This window comes from Trichechus manatus, unplaced genomic scaffold (assembly GCF_000243295.1).
Source record: "Trichechus manatus latirostris isolate Lorelei unplaced genomic scaffold, TriManLat1.0 scaffold00027, whole genome shotgun sequence".
NCBI lineage: Eukaryota > Metazoa > Chordata > Mammalia > Sirenia > Trichechidae > Trichechus > Trichechus manatus.
In genome coordinates this window covers 5,057,356-5,076,099 of record NW_004443963.1, presented here as the reverse complement: position 1 = coordinate 5,076,099, position 18,744 = coordinate 5,057,356, and the positions used below count along the sequence as shown (strand labels likewise).

Here is an 18,744-nt window from a genome sequence, read left to right as displayed (position 1 = left end):
AAATGGTGCTGGCATAACTGGATATCCATCTGCAAACAACTGAAACAAGACCCATACCTCACACCATGCACAAAAACTGACTCAAAATGGATCAAAGACTTAAATATAAAATAAAAAGATAAAGATCATGGAAGAAAAGATAGGGACAATGCTAGGAGCCCTAATACCTGACATAAACACAATACGGACCATAAGTAACAATGCACAAGCACCAGAAGAGAGACTAGATACATGGGAGCTCCTAAAAATCAAACACTTATACTCATCAAAAGACTTCACCAAAAGAGTAAAAAGACAACCTACAGACTAGGAAAAAATTTTTGGCTACAACAAATCCGATGAACGTCTAATCTCTAAAATCTACAAGATACTGCAAAACCTCAACAAGAAAAAGACAAATAACCCAGTTGAAAAATGGGCAAAGGATATGAACAGGCACTTCACCAAAGAAGATATTCAGGTGGCTAACAGACATCTGAAGAAATGCTCACGATCATTAGCCATTAGAGAAATGCAGATCAAAACTACAATGAGCTATCTCACCCCAACAAGGCTACCATTCATCCAAAAACACAAAATAATAAATGCTGGAGAGGTTTCGGAGAGACTGGAATACTAATATACTGTTGGTGGGAATGTAAAATGGTCCAACCACTTTGGAAATCGATTTGGCGCTTCCTTAAAAAGCTAGAAATAGAAGTACCGTATGATCCAGCTATCCCTCTCCTTGGAATATATCCTAGAGAAATAAGAGCCATCACACAAATAGATATCTGCATGCCCATGTTCACTGCAGCACTGTTCACAATAGCAAAAAGATGGAAACAACCTAGGTGCCCATCAATGGATGAATGGATAAACAAATTATGGTATATCCACACAATGGAATACTACGGCATGATAAAGAACAATGATGAAGCCGTGAAACATCTTATAACATGGAGGAAGCTGGAGGTCATTATGCTGACTGAGTTTAGAAGGACAAATACTGTATAAGATCACTATTATAAGAACTCAAGGAAAGGTTTAAACACAGAAGAAAACATTCTTTGATGGTTAGGAGGGTGGGTGAGGGTTATTTACTAACTAGATAGTAGATAAGAATTAGGTGAAGGGAGGGACAGTACACACTACAGGGTAAGTCAGCACAACTGGACTAAACCAAAGCTAAGAAGTTTCCTGAATACAATGAAACACTTTGAAGGACAGAGTAGCAGGGGTAGGGGTCTGGGGACCATGCTTTCAGGAGACATCTAGGTCAATTGGCATAACAAAGCTTATTAAGAAAATGTTTTGCATCCTACCTTGGTGAGTGGCATCTGGGGTCTTAAAAGCTTGCAAGCGGCCATCTAAGATGCATCAATTGGTCCCAACTACCTGTAGTAAGGGAGAATGAAGAACACCAAAGACACAAGGAAAATATTAGCCCAAGAGACAGAAAGGGCCACATAAACCAGAGACTTCATCAGCCTGAGACCAGAAGAAGTAGATGGTGCCTGGCTACCACCAATGACCACCCTGACAGGGAACACAGCAGAGAGTCCTGGATGGAGCAGAAGAAAGGTGGGGTGCAGATCTCAAATTCTAGTAAGAAGACCAGACTTAATGGTCTGACTGAGACTGGAGGAACCCCAGAAAGCATGGCCCCTGGATTCTCTATCAGCCCAGAACTAAAACAATTTCTGAGGCCAACTCTTCAGACAGGGATTGGACTGGATTGTGGGATATAAAGTGATACTTGGGAGGAGTGTGCCTCCTCGCTCAAGCAGATACAAGAGACTCAAACGGGCAGCTTTCTGTCCAGAGGTGAGATGGGAAGGCAGAGACGGCTAGGAGCTGGTTGAATGGACATGGGGAATCGGTTGGAAAGGAGGAGTGTGCTGTCACAGTATGGGGAGAGCAATTAGTCACATAACAATGTGTGTATAAATTTTTGTATGGGGAAAAAAAAGAGGTAATATATTAGTTCAAGTTGAGGGTAGGCGAACGTTCAGGGGCTTAGGGGAAGGAGAGAAGCTTAACCAATGTTTGGTTCACAAGTGCTTTATTTTTGATTGATCAGTGAAGACGAGCAATTCAGTTACTCATTTTTGAGGCAAGAAATGGGAGTTTGGAGACTGAAGAGTCTTGGCCTAGCCTTGTCATAGGTAAGCGGGCATCCATGAGTCTTCTCTTAGCCATGTGGTTATTTGCAGTAAGTGTTTTCCTTAACACAGAGGGTGGGAGTTTCTTTAACTATTGCTGTTTTCCAGTATCACAGGGTTCAGGTAAAATTCAATATTAACAATGCGAATCAGCAAAATCATGGAAGCTGAGAGAGGAGAGGGTTCCACCAGACACAGCTGACCCTTGTGTTTAGCATTGTGGAGGTCACAGGGAACCTTTAATTTTGGTGGAGTGGTGAGGATAACAACCTTTTAGGAGAGAACCACTCTGTTCCCCGGTCCCCAAGATAGGGTTCTGCACAGGACCAGCCTCCTGAAGTAGTGCAGAGTGAGCTTGTGCAGTACTGGGTACCGACGCCAGAGGGCACCGCTTGTCATCTGCAGCCAGATCCCTTTGAACCAGCCTGGGCAGTAGTCTTAATGGAGAGGGATGGTGTGAGGAGTATCCCCAAATCTCTTTTTTTGTTTTCTTTAGGGCAGAAATTGAGGGCCCATTAAGACATCCAATTGCAACCTCTTATTTTATTCGGGACAATGATAGACAGCTTTCTCCCTAATCTGTTTATTGTTGTTGTTGTTAGCTGTTATTTAGTTGGCCCCCGACTCATGGCAACCCCATGCACAATGGGATCGGACCGTTGTGATCCATAGGGTTTTCATTAGCTGATTTTTTGGAAGCAGATCATCAGCCTTTTGCTTTAGTCTGGAAGCTCTACTGAAACTTGTTCAGCATCATAGCAACATGCAAGTCCCCACTGACAGACGGGTGGTGGCTGTGCAAGAGGTGTATTGGCAGACAATCGGACGTGGATCTACCTGCATGGAAAGCAAGAATTCTACTACTGAACCACCATTGCCCCCTCACTCAGTTTATAGATACACACACATTTATTGAAAGAATGAGCAAGCAAGCATAATTTCTCAAACTAAAGGACTTCTGACAAAGAACCTTTAGACATAGTATAATTATTATTAAAAGAAACTTTCAACAAAGATCGTTTAGAACTGCATAATCCTCCTTCAATACCTGTTTGCAGCCTGTCTTCTAGACAGGGAATATAGGCTGTGATTGTTCCTGCTTCTTAAGCTCATTCACTCCCAGCAGAGGGGAAAATCATTGTTGGGCAGCATTAACAGAGTCTGGGACTCATTCAGGGGAACTTCTTGAGGACCTCTGCCAACACCATATCACTCGTTGCCTGGTGACAACCACTAGAATTGCAGCTGTGGGGCCAGGAGGAAATAAACAGCTCTCTCACAGGGCTGGCATTGCAAAACTCATCCTATTAGGTGACAACAAATTTTATTCGAAGTGAGTGGGATAGGCTTAAATTTCAGGAGAATAAAATTTAGAAAAAAGTTGTATTTTAGAAGACTACTTAAAAGGGCAGAGAACTTTCTTTGGATAAAATATCTTGCTTTATTTTTCCGGAGGAAATACTAAATATACCACTTCCTTTATATTTTTAACATTGTTGTTGTGTCCCGTTGAGTTGATTCCAACTCATAGCAACCCTATATGACAGAGTACAACTGCCCCGTACAGTTTCCTAGGCTGTAATCTTTACAAGAGCAGATTGCCAGGTCTTTTCTCCCGAGGAATGGCTAGTGGGTTCCAACCGCTGACCTTTTGGTTAGCCGCTGAGCTCTTAACCATTGCGCCACCAACCCTGAGCCGTTGAGTTGATTCCAACTCATAGCGACCCTACAGGACAGAGTAGAACTGCCCCGTAGGGTTTCCAAGGAGTGGCTGGTGGATTTGAACTGCCAACTGTTTGGTTAGCAGCTGAATGCTTAACCACTGCACCACCAAGGCTCCATTATGCCACCAGGGCTCCTTAACATTAAGCATTGAAAATAAAGGGAGAAACCAGGAAAATAGATTTTTTAAGGAAGTTAGTGGGATCTTCCCCCCTGAACTTCCACTTCTGATTCACATTCCCTTGGAAATAAGGTTGGAATGTAGGTGGTGTAGTGGTTAAGAACTACGGCTGCTAACCAAAGGGCTGGCAGTTCGAATCCACCAGGCACTCCTTGGAAACTCTATGGGGCAGTTCTACCCTGTCCTATAGGGTCGCTATGAGTTGGAATTGACTCGACAGCAACGGGTTAACTGGTAGTGGTGTCCAGAGGTACAAAATGGAAAAGATAAACTGATGGTTTCCTTCTAGTTGTGTTTCTATGGAGAATCTCCTAAGAACCAACACAACAGTGCTCTTTATCCCCACTTCTAGAAGCTGTCAGTGTTTGCTGGGTAACAGGGACCTGGGTTTGAATCCCAGTTCTGTTATTTCTGGGCTTGTGGCCATAACCATTCTGAGTCTCAGTTTTCTTACCTTTCAAATGGGCGTAATAACATTTGCCTCTAGGGTTATTCTGAAGATTGAATTAGGTAATGTATACAAAACAACCTACTGAGTGAGCAGCTAACTGTTAGGTTCCTTCCCCTTCTAGAACAAAGGTGTGAAGTGGGAGGAGGTTCAATGACTCCTCTCCAACTTAAATTGTTCCATCACAGTCTTGCCTCTCCTCTGGGCTGGTAGGACTGACCAGGCTGGATACCGCTGTGCCAGCTAGTATCTGCCCCGAGGAAGGATGGGTGGAAGGAGGGTGAGGCCTAGGCCAGGATGCCCTTTACTAGCAATTACGATGCTCAGTGCCAGAAAGAAGGAATCAGATTGTGTCCAAGAGAATTCCGTGGTCAAAGCTACAGGTATAGTTCCAGGCTGGGTCATGAGAATAAGGGGGCTTGAGGAGCCAAGTTCTGTGGCCAAAAGGGAGTCTGTGGAGCAAGAAAACAAAACAGTGGCTGGAAAAGCCACCAGAGCCTGGTCTGTGTGAAAATTTCAATCCTGTAGAAAGTCAGAGCCTCTTAGAAGGGTTTGGACAAAATGAATGGTCACAGCTGCATGATCTGGTTATTGGAGTCCTGAGGATCTCCGATAATATGTTCTAGCTTAGCCACTGTATGAGACATTCTGGCTCTGTTTTTCTCTATTTTATCTTTTAAGGATAGTTAAGGTCAATGCAACTTGGCCATTCTGAGCAGGGCAAGGCCAAATAACAAGTACATTCTGCTAAGCTAGACTGGGGCAACTGGAGACATCACAGGGAGTCATGAAAATAAGTCAGAAAAAAGAAAAATAGCCACAGATTGCTAAGCAGAGACAGCAGCTGAAACTCCCTATTAGATTTCCAGAAAAAGCTGTGGGCAATATGGGACATGGGCCACAACCCAAAGAAGCAGAGCTACAGAGAGAACATCTCTGCAAACAGAAGCCACAGCTGATATGCAGAGGAAGGACAACCCAGTGTGGGGGAAGAGGCAGCCTAGTGTAGCAGTCAAGGGCATGGGACTGGGGATGAAACAGACCCAGATTGCTGTACCACGAACTAGAGCAAGTTACTTAACCTCTTTTAGTTTTCTCACCTTTAAAAGACAAGTAACATGTACACGAATGAAAAATTCTCTGGAAGGACTGCTAATGTACAACCATACACCTCAGATTCGGTTTCTTGGTTTGGAGGATTAGGGTCATGGTTTCATGGAACATCTCAGGTAACTGGCCTAATATCCAAGGCACAACTGACCTCAATTCATCTGGAGCAGCAGAGGGAGAGTCAGGAATAGGAGGAAATAGAATGTGTGCCTAATTGCCTCCATGAACAAATGTGTCCTTTGCCTTGAGACCAGAACTGGATGGTGCCTGGCTACCATTATGGAACATTTTGATCAGAGATTCTATAGAAGAATCCTGATCAAAAGGGGTAAAAATGTAGAACAGATTTCAAATTCCCACAGAATCCAGACTTTCTGGAGCCACTGGGGCTGGATGAATCCCCATAACTGTTGCCCTGAGATAATCTTTAATCCTTAAATCAACCCTGAAGTCTTCTTTAAACCAAACAGTAAATTAGCTTATTTGTAGTAAAGAATGCTTGCCTTGAACAGTGTGCTCTTTTGAAGAACTGTCTATATGGGATCAAACTGACAACAGCAACTCAAAAAGTCAGATAGGAAGCTTAGGGGTTTATGTCAATGGGGAATGAACAATTCAGAAAAGGAGGATGAGAATGATTGCACAACTTGAAGAAGGTAATCAATGTCACTGAATTGTACATTTAGAAATTATTGAATTGGGTATGTTTTGCTGTGTATACTTTCAATAACAATAAAAAAAATTCTCTGGAAGGATACAATGGAAACTGATGTCAGTGGTTACACTTTAAGACTGGGCAGATAGGGAACAGACAAGAGACACACTTTTCACTTTATACCTTTCTATATACATTTGATTTTTGAACCATGTGGATGTGTGTCCTATTAAAAAGAATAAATGAATTTTTTTTTTAAAAAAGGCAAGGGCAATAGTTTATACCTTACAAGATTACATAGGTCTGACAGATGGTAATCACTCATATACGTTAGCTATTATTATTATTAATACCGGGGAACTGGCTGGGTCATCTGTCAATGTTTTTAGCCCTTACATACCCAGCAGTCTCTTTATCACATATCCAGATTGATACCCTACAAGCAGCAGGCTTATATTACCTACATAATCAATGGTATAAATTCAGCTGCTTCATAGCAGTCTTGTAAATGGGTACAATGAATACATGAATACCACTTGCAAATTAGATTGTAAAATATACCAGTTTTCCTTTTAACAGATTTTGGAGAATTAAATTACTGTCAATGGCACTTGGTACAATTTTTTCTCTATTTTTTATTTTGAAAAAATTTCAAACCTACAAAGAAGTTTCAAGAATAGTGTAATGAACACCTGTATACCCTTCACTTGTATTCACCAACTGATAACACTTTGCCAGTTATGTTCTCTCTCTTTCATGTATATACACATACACATTTTTCTGAACCATTTGAAAGTCATTTGCAGATATGACACTTTTATCTCTAAATACTTCAGCACAATACAATTATGAAACCCAGGGAATTTAACCATTACACAAGACTTTTATCTAATGTACAGTCCATATTCAAATTTCCCCCCAAATATCCCAGTATTCTCCTTTATAGATGTTTCGTTTTTGACCCAGGATCCATTCGAGGATCTCACATTGCATTTAGTTGCCATGTCTCTTTTAGTCTAGGACATTTGCTTAGCCTTCTTTTTAATTTCATGATATTTTTGAAGAGTTCAGGGTCAAGTTTCACCCCTGCCCCCTACTAGCAAATGCCCTTCAATTTGTATCTGATGGTTTCCTCATGATTAAACTCAGGTTAAATATTTTTTAGCAGGAATGTTACAACAGGGGATATTCCAGTGCTACCATCTGTAAATGTACTTTTTTTTTATTACTACATTTTATCCTTCTCTTTTCAATGTGTGAAGCCAGGAGAAATTTTTAAGAATTCTAATATTCTTATTTTCAAATATCCAGCAGGTCAATTATTGCTAAGTGACTCTTATCATCACCTCATGATTGAGGCAGTGGGCTATTTGTACAGGTCACTTGATTTAAGGGCAACCTACCTGGGAACTTCTCATTCATCAATCCGTGGAATCCTGAAGTGAGTTTGTTTCACGTCTCAAAAAGAAATATGCTTTTGGTTATTCACACTATATATATAACTTCTTGATAACTTTTGATCTTTCTCAGCCTTCTCAGGGAAATTGAGCGGATCCGCGGCAGGAGAGGTTGGTCTCAAGGCATGTACCAGCAATATTCCGAGGGTTCTAGGAATGGTGGCTCATTAAAGGAGAACTTGCTTAAATTAACTTACCACAGTGCTCAGGGTTCTCATACAGTGAGCTCTGCAATGTGCCTGAAATCAGATAAGCTACAGAAGACTAAAAGCATGAACTTGGCACCTCATCCAATTTTAGATAAATCAAAATGTGTTTCTGGAAAAGGGAAAAAGATCTTGAGACCCATTGCTTGCATTTCTGCTGAGGAGAAGACCAGACCAAATACACAAAATAATGTTGAACTATGGAATGGCCCAGAAAAAGAGAGAGCAAAGGAAAAGAAAGACTATACCTCTAAGATTCTAGCTTTGGGTAAAATGGATGGTGTAGTAAAGCTTTCAAGGCAAAGGGTTCTGTCAGCTACAAGTGAGAGTGGAAAAGGTCAAATCACCACAATTTACCAGTATCCACGGCTGGGGCTTCTTAGCACAAACAACCCACTGGATTCCATATCTGAGCTCATATCGGAAAAGTGGCTTTTTCACAGCCCACATTACAGTTTAACTCCTCAGAGGTGTTTTTTGCAGAGAAGATCTCAAGTTGAAACAAAACCGTAGAAGTCCATAAAGGATACCAATAAAGTATATAAAAATTATCACAGGCTCTTTGTGTCTAAGTTTTTTCTACATGTCTTTTTTTAGAAATTTTTCATTGGATATTTCTTCTAAAACACTTAGGAGTGATAATAGTCAAGGTCTGGGGATTTGATTTTTTAGCCCCTTAGAATATTGTAACTGATTTTAGCTAAAAAGAACAGTTTTTACATTATTCACATTGGTGTGGTAGGTAAAGCAACGTTGATCTTACAGGGTTCCACATCTAAAAATATATTGAAGCAATGTTATTAAAGTTCTAATTGTGTTACTTTTACATTGCTATAGTTTATCTATTTTGTATTTATGAATTAATTTTCTCTGTAAAAAAATTACAGTTGCTCACAGAAATTTATGAAACATGAACAGAAAAAAGATATAAATGGGAATAAACTAAAACCATAATGTAAGTTTAAAGTACCAGAGCCTGTGTATCTGATATCATATTTTCATTGTCTTTTATTACATCTGTGATTTGTAAGACATTAACCATTAACATTTAAGAATTACATATAGGCTACTTTCTTCCCTGTTCCCTAGCTAAATCCTACATACTATATTAGGACTCTAAATGGAAAAATGGGCTCAGCTATGTGACCATAGGAAAATTACTGATGCTCTCTTAGCCTCAGTTTCATTATCTGTAAAATGGGAGAAATAATGGGACAGACTTTTCATGATTACTGAGAGGACTGCATGAGATAATGGCACATAGCAAGTGCAACATAGCAAGTCTTCAATAAATAGTGATTGTCATTATCATCTGTCACACTCCAACACAGATACCACCTTTCTCCATGAAAATCTCCTGAATTCTCCAGCCCAGAATTTAACCCATAGCCACTGGTTTGATTCTGACTCATGAGGACCCCATGTGTTACAGAGTAGAACTGCTCCATAGGGTTTTCTTGGCTGTAATCTTACGGACTCAGGGCAATCCCATGTGCTCGCCATGAGTCGGAATCAACTTGATGGCAACAGGTTTTATTTTTTGGCTTAATCTTTGGGAGAAGATCTCCAGGCCTTTCTTCTGTGGTACTGCTGGGTAGGTTTGAACCACCAACCTTATAGGTAAGCAGTTGAGTGCAAACTGTTTGTGCCACCCAGGGAGCTTAGCCCACAACTTAAGCATATATTAATGCCTTGGGTTGTCTTAAATTGTGCCCCACTGTTTCACATATGGCAGTATAGTCTCCCAGGCTGAATGGACGCTTTGAAAGTTATTCCATACTCCACCCAGCCTCCACTCAGCCACCTGTACAAGAGTAACCACGGGGTACCCAGATACTACCTTGCAGTCCCGTTATTCTCAGCTGGGTTCTGGTGGCCTCTTAGGCTTTCCTGCAGGAGCTGAGTCTGATTCAGTTAGTCTACACAAAAATGCGTGTTGGTGGGCCTGCTTATTTGGTTTTGGTGGAACCACAGACACAGAACAGGTGCAGCCTAGCAGGTCTGAGAGAAGACTCTTGGACAGTGTCTGCAAGCGTGGGCAGGAGCGGGAAACTGGCGACGGAGGAGCTCCCTTGTGCCCAAACTTATTTGGGTCTTAAGGGCCTGGGACACTACAGCTGGCATCAGGAGTACACGATTCATTCATTCTTTGTTTAATGTCTGTCTTGCCCCCTGAATTTGAAGCTTCCTGAGGACTTGGCCATGTCCATTTTGCTCAGCCCCTGGTAGAAGTAGACAGCAAACTAGCGATAAGTGAATGAATCTTGCCCTCCCCTCCCCCGCCCAGTTTCCTTAACAGAAGGGATAGGAGGCCATGGGCGAGGGACATCTCTGTGCATTCAAGCAACCGCAGGGACCAGGGTAGGCCCCCAGATTTCATGCCCGGCCAAATGTGCGGCCTTGACCCAGTTGCCCCCGCATGGGCGGGACCGAATGGATCCAAGCTGGGGGTTGGGGAACTTTCCAGACTCGCCCCCGCGATCCAGGGAGGTCCAGACTGCAGAGAGGTCACCTCCCGGCGTCGCAGTCAGAGGGGACACGGTCGCAGATTGCGGGGAGGAGTGCGGCAGAGATCCGCTCACGTCGCCGAAATCGCGCTTCAGGGCCTAAGGCCGGCGACGAGTCATCCCAGTCCGTGTGGCCTCGGCCTCGCGCCACCGCACGATAGCAGCCTGCACCGCGCGGTCAGGAAGTGCCTGCAGCCAACTCCTGGCGGGGCCCTTGCCTCGCCCCGCCCAACCTCGCCGCTACCGCCCAGCCCTGCCCAATCCTGCCTCCGTGTCTCCAGCCCCGCCCGTCCCCGCCGCACAAGCCCGACCCTGTCCCCGCCACCGCGGCAGCCGAAGAGCTGAGCAGCGCCGCCCCGTGTTCCGACGCAGGGAGCCGCCCACCGGCCCGGCTGAGCCACCGGCAGCGAGGTGCCGGAGAGCATGGTCACGGCGGCGGTGGCGGCCCGTGGGGCCGGGGCTAGGGCGGTGGCGGCCCTGCGGGGCGGCTGCAGGAGGGCGGGCCGGGGGCGGCCACGCGCGGGCTTCGCACGGCCCTTGTGCACGGCACCCGGAACCGCTCCGGACTCGAAGCGCTACCTGTGGGAGCGCTACCAGGAGGCGAAGAGAAGAACGGATGGTGAGTGCTGCGGCGGCCCCGACACCCCGGCGACCCCTCCCCGGCCGGCTGGGGCGGCGGATCCCCTCCTTCACTGTCAGCGGGCAACTGGGCACCCTCGGACCCGGGCCGGCCCAGCTGCTGACCTCCAAGGCCCCCAATGGGGACCCGGTTCTCTCCACCCCAAGCTGCGGGCAGCATTGCCTCTGCAGAGCGACTCGGGAGACGCGGAAAAATGCGTCTCCAGAAGCTTTGCAACTCTTACCTTTCTCCTGTCGGGAAAGGTATTTCATAATTCTTTGAGATTTTTAGCAAGAAATCCGCATGGGAAGCGCTTTGGGGATTCCACAGACATCACTTTGGAGACAGTGACCCTCCACGCGCCGCTAGATACTGTTATTAATAGTAATAATACTGGTAACATAGCAGGAGTCAGGCGGGCGGCTATGGGTGGGGAGGGTTGGGTTTGTTGTGTTTGAAATAGAACGGGTCCAGGTTGGGAGTGTTCCGAATTACCTCTATAATCTCTGTGAGAAGGAGATTCCATGGAATGAATGCTTTTTGGCCAGGTGGACATTAAATAAGCTTGGATCGGTTGTTACTGAGGATAACGGGGAGAAATGGAAAGAGGAATTAGTATACTGGTGCGAGACACAATTATTTCCCTGAATTCGTCTGATAGTCGAGGAGGGAGGTACCACATCCTCGTTCTAGAGATGGGAAAGGCCAGACTCAAGTTTAAGGAACCTGGTAAAACTCGCTGACCTCTCCCCTGCATTGCACAGCCTGCTAGTCCAGCTGAACGACCGCTTGGAAGCTGGTGGCCAAGGCCAGCGGTGGTAATCTCTAGGTGCTGCTTTCAGGGAAGATTTACAGTTCAGATTTCTCGCATTGAGTTTTTTGGGATGGATGTGGCATGTAGACATAGGGACAGAATATTTGATGGGAGAGACATGTTGAAGGATGACATTTTTCATCTTTCGGCCAGAAGTCCGTTGTAGTGAAAGAAAGCAAAACGTTTATTTTCATCAATTGGAGTAATTTTTCTGAGGAAACTAAAAGTAGCTAGCGATGTAGAATTCTGTGGCATAGTGGCGTATTTTCTGAGTTTCCCTTTGCTAAGGGTTTAGTTTTGCATCGGTTATTGAAGTGGTTGTATGGTATAAGAGGAAGGACAATGGCTTTGGAAATATTTGGGATTGCAGATCTTAAAGAGATGAAAGAAATTTAGAAGAGCATCTAACCCAGTTTTCAGGCAGGCAATTTTTTTTTTAATTGAATTTTTTATTGAGAAAATTGTATATTTACTTGCAGTTGTAAGGAATAGTACAGAGAGATCGTTTATATACCCTTTACCCGGTCCCCCCCCCACCATGGTATCCTTTTGCAAAACAATAGTACAGTATCACAACCCGTGTACTGACTTTGATACAATGCACAGATTCTGTTCTGAGTTTTCCAGTTTTGCTTGTACTAGTGTGTTTGTGTGTGTGTGTGTATTTAGTTCTATACAATTTTATCACGTGTAGTTTCACATGTCCACCACCACCGTCAAGATACAGAACATTTCCATCACCTCAGTGATCCCCCATATTGTGCTTTTATAGCCACACCTACGTTCCTCCCGCTCCCTCTCTCCTTTGCCCCTCATCCTTGGCAACCCCTAATCTGATCTCCATTCCTAAAATTTGTTATTTCAAAAGTGTTATAGAAATATAACTTTTATATGTTATATAAATGTTAAATAGACAGCGTGTAAACTTTTGGATTTGGCTTTTTTTTCCTCCCCTGAGCATAATCCCCTGTAGATTTATACAATTTGTTGTGTGTTGCCATAGTCTGTTACTTTTTACTGCTGAGTAGTGTTCCATGGTTTGTGTGTACCATGGACATCTGAGTGGCTTCCAGTTTTGGGCTATTACAATTAAAGCTGCTGTAACTATTTGTGGACAGGTTTCATGTAAACGTGTTTTCACTTATCTGGGATAAATGCCCAGGAGTGCAGTCACTGGGTCATATGGTAATTGCATATTCAGTTTTATAAGATACTATAGGTAAGATTCTGATTTTATGGATGAGATTTGCCATCTGCAGGCTGTTTAAGACCCTGGGGATGCTGGTAGTACTGACATTATGAGGTTGTGGTGAGGAATGAGTTAATCCATGAAAAGTGTTGAGAACAGTGCCCGGCAGGTGAGACAGCTGAAGGGTTGGGTGATAAAGATCTGCATCTGACCAGAGTATGAGCTTTGGGGTATGAGAGCCCCGGGGGAATTTTGAGGTTTATTAGCTCTGTGACCTTGGCAGTGAGTGACTCTCTCTCTCAGCTCAGTTTCTGCAAGGTGGGGATAACCTGTGAGGATTTTTAGAGCAGGCTTGGTACCTAGCAGATGCAGAATAGATAGTAGCTATTGAGTAACTGTCAGCCTTAGGCACACACTTAGAAGAGGTGGAGGTGGATTTATTTAGGTATAGTGTCTAGGTCTCCTTTGCCTGAGGCAGTGCCACAACTAGTTGTGGGGCTTTGAACAAGTCATCTGATCTCTCTAGGCTTTGGTTTCTCCCTCTTTTAGGGCGAAGCCACTGGACTAAATAATGTCTCCCGAATAAGACAGATTAGGAAGACAGGCCTTCTGAAAATCAGGTAGTGGAAACCCTGTGGATCACAGTGGTCCGATCCACAACCAGTCACGGGGACGGTGCAGAACCAGAAACGTTTTGATCCTTCGTGCATGAGGTCTCTGTGAATCCGACCAACTTGTTGTGCCCCCTTCCTCTCACCCATGAGAACAGAAGGACTTTAATCTGACTTTCCTAGCAGCTGGTTCCTCCTTTGTTCCATCTGGGGCTGCAGCAGCCCTGTTGTTGTTGTTAGCTGCGGTTCACTTGGCCCCCAACTCACGGGGGCCCATGCGCGATGAGACTGGACCATTATGATCCGTAGGATTTTCATTGGCTGATTTGCAGCAGTAGATCACCAGGCCTTTCTTCCTAGTCTGTCTTAGTCTGAAAGCTCTGCTGAAACCTGTTCAGCATCATAGCAACATGCAAGCCTCTACTGGCACACGGATGGTGGTGGTGCGTGAAGTGCGTTGGCTGGGAATTGAGCCTGGGTCTCCTGCATGGAAGGTGAAAATTCTACCCTGAACCATCACTGCCCTCTGCATCACCCCTACCCTGTTTAACTGAAGTGTGTCTCGATGTATGTGTCCAATCTGAGTTCATTCCGCAAGCATTTATTGAGCACCTGGAAGTGGGCGTACAGGCTGTTGATTCACAGATAGGTGAGTCTGAGAAGGAGGGGCCCATGGTGGCCGAGCGCCTGTCCATGCCACATTGTACCAGTGTTGCATGTATGGGGAGACTGAAAAACAGGTAAGTGAAAGTCCAGCTTGGGGGAGATAAACAACAAGCCCAGGGACTCTGACATCAGAGAAGATAACTGCTCTGGGGAGGCAGGAAGAGCCCCGCCAAGCCTGACACTTAAGCTGTGACTTGTAGAAATGAGAGGTCAGAAGAAGAAACACTTATATTCTTATTTATATAAAAACATATCTATCTTTTCTCTCTCTTTTTTTTTCAGTTTACAAGAGGACAAAATTTTGTTTTCTTAACTTCCTCATTATTTCTGTTGCCCATTTGATCTCTTGCCTTAATGCAAACAGTTTGTTCAAGTATCTTCCCTTTAAAGGAGCTCACAGAATGAAGCCTGCACAGGCGAGAGAGGGTTTTTGTTCTTTATTCTACCCGTTCTCTCCTACCTTTTTTTTAAAAAAATTATTATTTGGTTTCATTTCATTATTTTATAAACTTTATTTTTTAGAACAGTTCCAGGTTTGTAGAAAAATTACAAAGTTAGTTTCTGTAACCCCCTGATACAATTTTCATTGTTACTGACCTCTTATATTACTGTGGTACATTTGTCACAATTAATGAATCAATATTGTTACATTGTTGTTAACTAAGGAGTCCCAGAGTGGTACAGTTAACGTGCTTGGCTGCTAGCCTAAAGGTTGGAGGTTTGAGCCCACCCAGAGGCTCCTTGGAAGAAAGGCCTGGTGATCTTGTTGTTCTTCTTGTTATTTGCCGTCGAGTCGATTCCAATTCATAGTGACCCTATAGGACAGAGTAGAACTGCCCCATATGGTTTCCTAAGCTGTAAATCTTTACAAAAGCAGATCGTCAGGTCTTTTCTCTCTAGGAGCCACTGATGGGTTTGAATGGCTCACCTTTTGGTTAGCAGCTCAGCGCTTAACCATTGTGTCACCAGGGCTCCTTCCTGGTGATCTATTTCCGAAAAAGCAGCATTTGGAAACTTTGCGGAGCATAGTTCTACTCTTACGCATATGAGGTTGCCATAAGTTGAAGTTGACTTAAAGGCAACTGGTTTAGTTTTTTTTTTTTTTAATTAACAAAGTCTGTATGGTGCAACAGTTAAGCGCTAACTGAAAGGTTGGCAGTTTGTACCTACCCAGCTGCTCCATGGGAGAAAGACCTGGTGATCTGCTCCCATAAAGATTACAGCAAAGAAAACCCTATGGAGCAGTTCTGCCCTGTTACATGGGGTCATTATAAGTTGAAATCGACTTGATGGCACTTAAAAAGAACAACAACATACTTTATTCAGAGTTCCTTATTTTTTTACCTAATGTTCCTTTTCTGTTCTAGGTTCCCATCCAGGATGCCACATTGCATTTAGTCATCCTGTCTGCTTAGACTCCTCTTGGCTATGACGGTTTTTCAGACTTTCCTTGTTTTTGATGGGCTTGGCAGTTTTTAGGGATATTGGCCACATATTTTGTAGACTGTCCCTACAGTTAGACACTGTAGTTTTCCCCTGGAAAAGTGTTCTCGGTGTGGGTGGAGGGTGATTTTTGTGTCCCAGGGAACAGCTGGCATTGTCTGGAGACATTTTTGAGCATCACAGCTAGGGAGGAGGGATTATTTTGGCATCTAGTGGCTAGAGGCCAGGGATGTTGCTAAACAGCCTACAGTGCACAGGACAGACTCTAAAACAAAGAATTAACTCTCAGTAAATGTCAACAGTGCCAAGACTGAGAAACCCTGCCCTAGGATGTGAACCCTAAGAAACCCTTGTGTGATTGTAATTTAAAGAGAGGACTATAGTCTTGATTATCTAGTGCTTCTGTAACAGAAATACCACAAGTGGATAGCTTTAACAAAGAAAAATTTATTCTCTCGCAGTTTAAAAAGCTAGAAGTCCGAATTCAGGGTGCCAGCTCCAGGGGAAGCCTTTCTCTCTCTGCTGGCTCTGGGGGAAGATCTTTGTCATCAGTATTCTCCAGGTCTAGGAGCTTCTCAGCTCAGGGACGCCAGGTCCAAAGGACACACGCTTCTGGCTCTTCTTGGTTGGTGGTAATGAGGTCCCACTATCTCTCTGCATCTCTCTCGTGTATCTCAAAAGAGATTGACTCAAGATAAAACCTAATCTTGTAGATTGAGTCCTGACTCATTAACATAACTACCTCTAATCCTGCCTCGTTATCATCATAGAGGTAGGATTTATAACACATAGCAAAATCACATTAGATGACGAAATGGTGAACAATCACACAATACTGGGAATCATGGCCTAGCCAAGTTGACAGGTATTTTTGGGGAACACAGTTTAATCCATGACAACCAGATTTGTGTGTGGTCTGTTATTTCCTGTTAATACTGTATGTTGTACACATGTTCCTTGAGTTGTATCCCTGACCTTCCCTGCATGCTTGCTAGATAATTAGTCTGCCCTGTGAGGTACACGATAGAAGGCTTCCTACTTCTCCAAGATGGGCTGCTCCAGCCATACATTTGGATTGCCTAGTGGAAATTTTTTTTTTACCTTTAGATATATCAGAGCCTGGCGTACTTAGAAGATTTTGCTAGTTGACTGGGCTATGGAGTATATTAAGTCATGGAAAAAGTATGAGGATTAGTGTGAAGTGTTAGAAGCTTTTATAGGTTGTTGAAGGATTTATTCAAAGCTCTTGGTTCAGAGCATTTAATAATCAGTCAAAAATTGTGTATTTTAAGAGCTTGGCTGTTAACCAGAAGGTCGGCAGTTCAAATCTACCAGATGCTCCTTGAAAACCCTATGGGGGCAGTTCTACTCTGTCCTGTAGGGTTGCTGTGAGTCAGAATTGACTCCACGGCAATGTATTTGGTTTTTGGTTTTGGTGTGTAGCACAATGATACAAGCTTAGTGTGTGTCTTAGTTATCTAGTGCTGCTATAGCAGAAATACCACAGGTGGGTGGCTTTAACAAACAGCAGTTTATTTTCTTACAGTTTAGGAGGCTAGAAGTCTGAGTTCAGGGCACCAGCTCTAGGGGAAAGCTTTCTTTCTCTGTTAGCTCTGGGGGAAGTTCCTTGTTCCTTGGCTTCTTGGCAGTCTTCATGTGGTATGGCATCTATCTTTCCCCATCTGTGCTTCTTTTGGCTTAGTTTAATCTCTTTGTATCTCAAAAGAGATTAACTCAAAACACACCCTACATGAATCCTGCCTCATTAACATAACGAAGACAACCCATTCGCAAATGGGATTATAACCACAGTCATCGAAGTTAGGATTTACAACACATATTTCTGGGGGACACAATTCAGTCCACGACAGCGTGTATAGAATAAGCATAAGACACAAACCTTTCTCTTATGGAAATGCAGCAGGTTAGAGATAATGCAGCAGGTTAGATATTTTAATATTAGATCAATGTTTCTCTGAGTGTGTTCTGAGTTGTGTGGTTAAAAATTGTGTAAAATATGCTAAAGAGGCTTCTTTATAGCTAGACTTTTCAGAGCTAGCTTCAGAGCTCGTGAATCAGAGCCTTTACAATGCTTATGAAAGTCCAGGAGGAAGGATGTTAGGTATAGTGCATTTTTCTACCTACTTATAAAAATCCAACACCAAAAAAAACAAAACAAAACCAAAAATCTGTTAACCATCAAGTCAATTCCAACTCGTGGTGATCCCATGTGTTATAAAGTAGAACTACTCGTCCATAGGGTTTTCTTGGCTGTAATTTTTACAGAAGCAGTTTGCCAGGCTTTTCTTCCATGGAGCTGCTTGGTGGGTTTGAATCATATAGATAGTACTTAAAAGCACATAATACTCAAGGCAGACATGTTTTACTAGTTAAGCTAAACTACTCTTTGGTTTTAAGAAGGCTTCAGGGGATATTTATGGTTTAAGGTTTAAAGATTATCTCAGGGCAATGGTTTCAAGGGTTCATCCAACTTTCATGGCTGCTGTTGTTATTAATATCGTCATTACTACTACAAAGGACAGCAGACTTTCAGCAGTGGTAGTAGAAACTTGAAGATTGCAGAATCACTTCAAAGTCCTGAGAGAAAACAACTGTCAACTTAGAATTATATACCCAGCTAAATTATCATTTAAGAACGAGGGTAAAGACATTTTTAGACAAAACTGAGGCCTCACTAGGATGTATGTGTAAGACATTTTTAGACAAAACTGAAGTCTTACTGTCTTAGTCTGGGTTCTCTAGAGAAGCAAAACTAGTGCAGCATATAAATATATATAGAGAGATTTGTATCAAGGAAATGACTCACACGATTGTAGAGGCTGGAAAGCCCCAAGTCCGTGGGCCTTACCAAGATCAGCAGGTAAGACAGCAAGTAAGCTGCTAGTTCAAGTCCCAAGAACCGGAGGTCAGATGAACAGAAGCCAGCTGCACGATCCACAGCCAGCAAAAGC

At 43.4% G+C, this 18,744-nt stretch overlaps 2 protein-coding genes across 2 annotated transcripts in view; both read left to right on the top strand.

The window, feature by feature from the left end:
• LOC101360049 (putative tetratricopeptide repeat protein 41) overlaps window positions 1-8,436 on the top strand; it is an 88,603-nt gene extending 80,167 nt beyond the window's left edge. The window contains exons 14-15 of the mRNA XM_004374012.1: window positions 7,572-7,701; window positions 7,791-8,436. Coding sequence (XP_004374069.1) covers window positions 7,572-7,701; window positions 7,791-8,436 — 776 coding nt within the window. The remainder of the gene's footprint in view (window positions 1-7,571; window positions 7,702-7,790) is intronic.
• Window positions 8,437-10,814: 2,378 nt separating this feature from the next.
• Window positions 10,815-18,744, top strand: part of NT5DC3 (5'-nucleotidase domain containing 3) — a 79,760-nt gene continuing 71,830 nt past the window's right edge. Inside the window, exon 1 of the mRNA XM_004373770.1 lies at window positions 10,815-11,049. Within this exon, the coding sequence (XP_004373827.1) occupies window positions 10,854-11,049 (196 nt within the window). The 5' untranslated portion in view covers window positions 10,815-10,853. The remainder of the gene's footprint in view (window positions 11,050-18,744) is intronic.